The 8,198-nt window shown below is 30.1% G+C and overlaps 2 protein-coding genes across 2 annotated transcripts in view; both read left to right on the top strand.

The window, feature by feature from the left end:
• SMSr (Sphingomyelin synthase related) overlaps window positions 1-508 on the top strand; it is a 2,527-nt gene extending 2,019 nt beyond the window's left edge. Inside the window, exon 6 of the mRNA XM_011496774.1 lies at window positions 501-508. Within this exon, the coding sequence (XP_011495076.1) occupies window positions 501-508 (8 nt within the window). The remainder of the gene's footprint in view (window positions 1-500) is intronic.
• A 2,152-nt stretch (window positions 509-2,660) lies between these two features.
• Window positions 2,661-5,045, top strand: SmydA-5 (SET and MYND domain containing, arthropod-specific, member 5). The gene is made up of 4 exons (XM_011496372.1): window positions 2,661-3,167; window positions 3,268-3,645; window positions 4,006-4,341; window positions 4,704-5,045. Exons 1-4 carry the CDS (start codon window positions 2,722-2,724, stop codon window positions 5,008-5,010), a joined length of 1,467 nt encoding a protein of 488 aa, XP_011494674.1. The 5' UTR covers window positions 2,661-2,721; the 3' UTR covers window positions 5,011-5,045.
• Window positions 5,046-8,198: the final 3,153 nt, after the last annotated feature.

Below are 8,198 nucleotides of genomic sequence, written 5' to 3' on the forward strand. Positions count from 1 at the left end.
AAAAAAAAAAAAAAAAAAAAAAATCGAGACATTGAAGGAAGTATAGGTTTCTTTATCGATTTTCTGATAAAATTAAAAGTAATATTAAATTAATTTTAATTTCGATTTTTGACATACATTATGATACGTTAAAAAACATCTTATATCGAATATTTTCAATGTGAACTTAATTGTTAATTTATGACAAAAAAACGTTTGCTTAATTCAATTTTATAATTCTTATTATTATTATAGAAAATGGTGTTATTATTTGCATTCACAATGTGATATGATAAAATTTCACTCGTATAAGCATGTATAATTTGTTAAAGAGGTATCATTCTTTAATATAATTTGAGAGACTAAAAGTGAGTAACTTTATTTTAAGAACTTTTAAAAATTTATTCATATTCTTTTTTTTCTAACTTTTTTATGACGTAAAAACAGTAAAAGCATCCATCCTTATTTTTAATGTTTATTTTCTCTATCGAAATTTTTAAAAACATTTATCATTCGTCTAGATGATTAATTGTTGACAATGTTGATAATTAACTTTTGACAAAGCATTGAACATAATTTTAAATAAATCATATATTTGTTTTAATATTTCAAAAGTTGTTAAGATATATCAATGGTGCTCATTTAAACGAAGATATGTATATAAATAAATAGAATATTGTGTACATATTTTCAATATTACTATTAATGCATGTATCAATACTTATGTGTGATTTATAAATCATCATTGCTGTTATTTGCATTATTTGTAAAGATAAGATCGAAATCCATTAGTGATAGGATTCATAATTTGTTTATATTCACCTTCATTGTATGGTACTTTATATAGAATTACTATTTTTTCATAAATGGATGTAAAAGTAAAAATTTTTAATATAACTTAGATAGACAACATACGAACTGATTGTAATATAATAACTATGGAGTGGTGTAAGATAGAACGTTTTATACAAGGCCGTACTACAGCTAGCATTTTGCCAAACTGAAAAAATACAATTGTTAAGAGTATTGAGAATCATCAGATATTATATTACGCACTAGATGAACTCAGTTAAAATGTATATATCTATATTTGATATACAATTATTTTCGTTATGTTTATGTTAATAAAAACTTGAGCTGTGCTCAATGTTTTTCGTTTATGTTGCATATTATAAATATAAAGAACATGTTCCAGTTATATAAAAAAATCTAACAAATAAATAAATAAACTTCTTAATAATTGATATTTGTAAGTATTATTATATTTACTTACATCATAAATATACTTATAATAATAACAATAATAATATATATATATATATATATATATTAGTTTTGAATTATAATGAATTAAGTAATGGATGTACTGTATCAATTGTTCAAAATAATTGCTTCATAGTAGCAATGTAATTAATGGCGTCTCTCATAAGCCGTGCGTGCCTTTCTAATTCTAGCCCGTTAAAATTAAACACTGGCAAGCTTACTAGAGTTTCACAGTTTCAAATGAGATATCATATAACCTACATCCGGCAGCCTAAACAATTATTTAAAGCTTAAATGTTTTTAAAAATATTTACAATAATGATAAGTTAAATGATAAAGCAAGTTTTTGTTAACTACTGTATTAATGTATTAAAGCAAACGGCATAAATTATAATTGCTTTTCTTATTTGTTGTTACAATAATATTTCCGTAATCGAAAGTTAATAATTCTATTGCTTTTATTTGCGCGTTTGTGTGTATGAGTGAGTATTTTTGGAAATAGGAATAAGCAATCTTTTTTAAGTAAGAAACTTATTATTTTTTAATTATTAATAAATGCTTTATTTATTTTTGGGAAATGTGACTTGCGACTTATTTATTTATTTTAAGAATTTGTAATTGCTATGAGAACAACATTTTTAAAGGTTATATCTTATTTTTAGGTTATCTTTTGAATTGTTTTTCTTATATTTTCTTCGTTTTTCATACAATACTCTTACCAGAGGGTGGACTTCTTTTTGAAATAAAACATATTATTATATAACTCCATACTCGACATTCATTCTTCATTATTTCATTATATATCTTTTATTGTAAGTTTAATATCGCACTTTCACTTTTAATATACACGTCGGCAAACATATTCGTTGAAACTCCAAGGAACATTTAGAATATTACAATTTAAATATATTTACGTCCATCATTATTTATCGAGGAGGAATAGATATTTATTTTATAATTTAAAGATATATACAAATTTTACTTATGAAAAACAAATTTTAAATTATAATAATCTTCAACCGGTGTATATCCAGTAACGGAGATATTTATTTTATCGCCTATTAATCTAAAGCAATCTTGTACTGCGAATAATTAATAGGCAATTTCTTAATTGATAGCACATTGAGTATTCGAAAAGTTCGTACATAAATGATTTTGCCAACCTAATTATTAAGTCAATATTATCACAAAATTAACTAAATGTCGTCAGTTGAAAAAAAATCTCAGCTAAGCATTGCTAATATTAGGATGACACCGGATCTGTTACGAGTGCTTAATCGAGCCAGTTTAATCTGATGCAATAATGTACCTATTAACGTAACTTTAGAGTTCCCTTTCCGCTCTTACAATGTACAGTCGCCGCGATCCTCCAAATAATGTGGCTTCCGACGAGTGTGCCTGACGGGACGTGCGAAAGACTAGCGATAAAACACCTGACGCGGGTGCAACTTTTCGGCTTCGCGCGATAACTACCTACTAATGCCGTATGTTCCCGGAAAGCAGACGACGACGATGAGCGAGGTCTTCGAGGGCAGCTGCGCCGTCTGCGGTAACGCTGCTCGCACCAGGTGTAGCCGCTGTAAGGCCGTGTTCTATTGCGGGCGGAAGCACCAACGCTCCGATTGGCCTCGTCACAAATCCGCATGTGGAGTTTACGAGATTCACGATAACGAGTATCTCGGGCGGCACATACTTGCGAGCCGGGACATCGCCACGGAGGAGGTAATTTTCTCGGAGGTGCCGCTCGTCTGGGGTCCGCTGCCTCACACGAACGAGCGTATCTGTGTCGGTTGCGGCAATAAGAACGCCTTGTACAAATGTCCCGATTGCGGTTGGCCCGCCTGCAGTAGCACTTGCAAGGGTCTTGCCGGTGTCGTGCACGTCACTGAGTGCTCGATTTTGAAGAAAGCGCAGTTATCACCAAGGTATGCTACTTTACGGTGTCAGGATTGACAGTGTCCGAACATCACAGGACCTTTTCCCGATGAGCCAGTGAAACATGCTCGTATTCGCGTGTTTATTTAGATGCGGCTATCTGCTGATATTACGAACGTTGCTGCTGCGAGAAAGAGATCCGATGAGCTGGAGGCTGATTAATAAACTCCAAAGTCACGAAGCAAAACGTGGCCCCGATACCGAAGTTTACGAGGAAGTGGAAACCATCATTCGCTATTTTAACCCAATCCTGTGCGGGGACTCAGAAACTAGAAAAATTTTACCCAATGTCTGTGGGCTCATCGACGTCAACGCGCTCGAGACTAATCCACCTGAGGGTTGCTCGGCCATTTACGAGACATCTTGCCTCCTGGAGCATCGCTGCATTGCCAATACGAGGCACACATTCACCCTCGACAGCGACGGCAGACCCAGGATCAGTGTTGTCGCTGTCAAGCCTATTAAAAAGTATGACAAGCTTTCCTTTTTCTCTTTTCTTATTAAGACTTTTGCTTATTGATATTCTGCAGAAATGTGATTTTGTATTAAAATCTTAAGAAATCGGTTTCATTAACGCATAATTTGCACAAGCTTCTTTGTAAGATATCGAAGACACAACGAGCACATCACATTATGTCATATTTGTACGTATTAATCTGTCAATCTCTCTCTCTCTCTCTCTCTCTCTCTATTTGTGCTTTAAAAAAAATTTAACTTAGCCATCGGTCTTATTTTCATTTCGAATTCTTTGTTCTACATTTTGATATATTCATACACATTTTGCAAATTGGTGAAAATAATTGAAGGCGATAACGGCTGGATTCGTAGGGGCGAACACATCAGCACGACGTACACGCACGTACTCTGGTCTACGAGGCTCAGACAAGAACACTTGCTGATGACCAAATACTTCACCTGTCATTGCGAGCGATGCGCTGACCCCACGGAGCTCGGCAGCAACCTCGGGACGCTCAAGTGTATCTGTAAGAATGGCTTTGTCACGTCAAGCGATCCTCTCGAGCCCGATGCCGACTGGGCTTGCGATGCTTGCCCCGGTGTCCTGAGCTCTGCCGAGGTCGCTCAGCTCACCAACAGACTCGCCGAGGAGGTCGAGGCGGCCATGACGGTTCCCGTTAAGGATATTATGGTCGATCTACTTCGTCGGTGGGTGTCTCTTTGATCTTACCTAATGTTATAACTAATATTGCCAAGTAAACTATACGGCAGATTTGTTGCTTTAGCTGTATTTACATGGTCAGGCTTAAGTCATTATTTCTAAAGCTCCTAGCCGTCGGATGAGCTTAATTATTGTTTTAATTGTAGAAATGAGCTTTTGAGACAAATTATTCAATTTTCATTTCGACTATTCATCCTCGGGGAAAGTGAAATTTTACATACTCCTTTAGTTTTTACTGCAAGACGAATAAGTCGCTACGTAGAAATGAGCGTTAAGTTATAATGCGAGTAAAAAAACTTTATGCATATGGTAATTAGCATAACGTTTGACACGTAAATATTATTTTCAGATTAACCGTCCTTCTACATCCGTGTCATCAGTACTGCATTACAATTGGACACTCGCTCATACAATTGCTCTCTAAGGACGATCCCCAAAAGGTGGAGCTCTGTCAAAGAATGCTCGACACAATTGCAATTGTTGATCCTCATAAAACGCGTCTAACTCTCTACCATGCGATAGCTCTTCGCGAATTGTCGATGTGTCCCCACCAAGATAAGAATGACCTCTTAATCCGTGCAATGGAGGTGTTGCAATACGAGCCTGTCAATAGTCCTGGCGAAATTTTAGCTAATATTATATTCTCTGAAGCTTAATTCTCTACGCCCCTTCATATTTTTATGAAAAATAACCGTACATTGCAACTTCAGTATATACATATATATATGAATTAATTAGAGAAAGTTGATAGTAAGAAAGAAAAAAAAATCAATAAGCAATCTATTAATTTTATTTTTATTTATTATGAATTATTTTGACTTATGTATTATTACTTAATTATGTAATACGATTATTTATATCTTATTGTTTTTGCTTAATAAATATTGTTATTACGGATTAAAAACTTGAAAATCGAAAGTGGGAGATGATGAATGATAAAAAAATCAAGCATAATAATATTCAAACATATTACAGACAAGACCGATGTAATAAAGGCTCGGTATCAACCATACCACTATTATCAACAATTTAATGTATGTTAAGATAGCATTTATTAATTATACAACAAAGGAAGAAATACATTCATAATACGTAAGAATAAAGGAAACTTTACATTTAATCTATTATATTATTTATACATCATAATCAATTAATTATTATTATTATATTTAATAAAGAAATAACGATAAACATTAAAGGTAGTCTTGAATAATTGCACTGTCCCTTCCACATGCCAGCAACACCTTCACCCACCATCTAAGGAGGTTTTTAGTCTGATCCCAGACAATAGTATTAAGGAGTAATGACAGTCGATCCTGTTTTAACTAAATTTATTATAATATTAGCGTATTCTTAATAAAAATTGTTTAGATAAAATGACATAACACTTGTTATTATAGGAAGCTGTTAAATACAATTATTACTCAATATTTTTTATAAAAGTTAGATTATCCTCGAAAATATTAATAATATTCACATGCAGATCAATTGTTGCGTTTTTTCTTTTATTATTTACCACAATTTAATTACTTTCTCAATATAATTTATATGTATTAATAATAATAATAGAACTTCGTATAAGACTGCACATAAAAATGGATCAAGGGTGGCATTTAAAAATTTTAAGCTAAATAAGATTATCAATTGATGACGTCGTACAATTTCTATTAATTTGCTCAATTAGAAACTTATAGAAACTTATTAGAAACTTATATTTTAAAAAGAGCGAGAATATTCATTTTTACTCTTTTACGTTAGATTTTAAAGTATGCATACAGTAGAAAAATATATGGAAAGGAAACGAAGGAGAAAACATTCTAATTTATAAAAAATAAAGAATATTTATTAAAAATCATAAGAAAAATTTGTAATGTATCAGGAGAATTTTAAAGATATACAATTATTTTAAGCAGCTTATTTTTAACAATTAAAATGATATATATAAATTATTTTTTGCCTATAATTAAAAAATATTATCCACTCAAAATTATTTTACCCTATATCGTCCGATACATTCATACGTGTATGCAGGAAAATAATATTTACTTTCCAAAATAGCCCAATAAGATAATAAAAAAAAACAAATTGGTGTGATAATTTTTATCATTGGTGAAATGAAGAATGGTGAAATTCTATTAAATTTGTAACTTGATTTATAATTTAATATTTTTAGATTATAACGAATGTACATCGATTTTTATTATCAATTAATGTAAAATGTTAATGATTGCACATTTGTCCATAATTTTTATCTGCAAAATAATAGTTCGAATTCAGATAGTTGCATTTAATATGGATCGCATTATTTTTTAATTTTCAATTTATTTCATTGAGAAATTGGAATAATAGTAATAAATCTTTTAATAAAATTGACATCGAACATATATTGCTGCAATAAATACAAAAATACTCAAAGAAAATATTATATTTAAATTAAGAAAAGGCTCGACGATATTTTATTTTTTTCAATTTAACTTATCTTATAATAAAGAAATGGTAGCTTATAAATATATACATGACTAAAAATTATATCAATTGTGTAAATAAAATCCGAAACAAGAATAATAAAAGGGATGCGAAAGGCCAGTTATTTACAAAAACGAATATAGTTTGGCCTGACCTGTCGAAAATTCCGTGGATTGTGAATCGTTCGTAAATGAGAGCCGAGAGTCGCTGCTTTTCGCTTGGCGTCGTCAAATGTTTAGATCCAGAAGCACGTGCACCATTACAAAAATCAATGTAAGAGAAATGAAAATCGTGACGAACAACGCGACGTAGCCGAATTTTGTATGTACATGATTTGTTATATATACACGTTTGCTGTAATAAGGAAGGTAAGTAAGGTAAGTAAGGTAGTTTATTATTTTTAATTCTGTAAATAATGAAATAGCTGTTGCATGAATATTACACTTATTTGATGTTAAATTTATAGAAAAGTTCATTTAGTAATAAACAATATTTAGTAAAATATAGTAGTAATTAGAAAAAGAAACACGTTAAAGGAAACTTTCTTAAAGTGTTTACATAAATATTGACTTATTTATCTGAGTATTAAGTTAATATTTTTTATAATTTTAATAACAGTAGAATGCAAGTACAAAAATGAAATGGGTAGAGTTTTATCATAAGTGAATTATGTGAATAATTACTAGTATTTTAAAAAATATTTCAGTATGCTATAAGAAAAATCAATTTTAATTAGGTTATTATTATATTCAAAATTGCGCTTATTATACGTAAAAACATTATTGATTTAATGTGAGTAAGTTTTTTGATGTATTATATCTTTAAAATTTAAGTGCAAATGAATTCACACAAACTCACAAAAACTCATGTTATTCATATTAATGCAGACGACCACCAATAATTGATAAATTCTTTTTACGACGTACAATTCAGCCAATGCACGATTAACATAAATGTTTTAGATGATACAACATAAAATTATGTATATTTTTTACTCGGTGGATATATTAATTTACTTCTCCATAATTAATGAATTTATTAAATTTTTCATTTCTTTAAATAATATGCTTGCTTATTATTAATAATAAGCAATCTGGAGAAATGTTACATTGAAATAATAATTATTTTCTCTAGAATTAATTAAATAGCATACATGAATTATATATAATATAAAATTAAATATACATATAATTTTATAAATGATATATATAATGTATAATTTTTTATATTAATACACAAGAAAAATATCTATTCAATAGATTATTTTAATTATAGTTTTTTATTTTAAAAAATATTCCATTTAAATAATAAATATATGTTAAAAGTGCTTATATTTTCTATATGTCATTAGAAAATGAAATATAAGGTTAATTTACTT

Source organism: Ceratosolen solmsi, unplaced genomic scaffold, assembly GCF_000503995.2.
Source record: "Ceratosolen solmsi marchali unplaced genomic scaffold, CerSol_1.0 scaffold29, whole genome shotgun sequence".
Lineage (NCBI taxonomy): Eukaryota > Metazoa > Arthropoda > Insecta > Hymenoptera > Agaonidae > Ceratosolen > Ceratosolen solmsi.

Coding starts and splice junctions, on each gene's coding strand:
- SmydA-5 (XM_011496372.1), top strand. CDS start 2,722: ATGCCGTATGTTCCCGGAAAGCAGACGACGACGATGAGCGAGGTCTTC. Junction 3,168..3,267: donor AAAGCGCAGTTATCACCAAG/GTATGCTACTTT, acceptor GTGTTTATTTAG/ATGCGGCTATCTGCTGATAT. Junction 4,342..4,703: donor ATGGTCGATCTACTTCGTCG/GTGGGTGTCTCT, acceptor TATTATTTTCAG/ATTAACCGTCCTTCTACATC.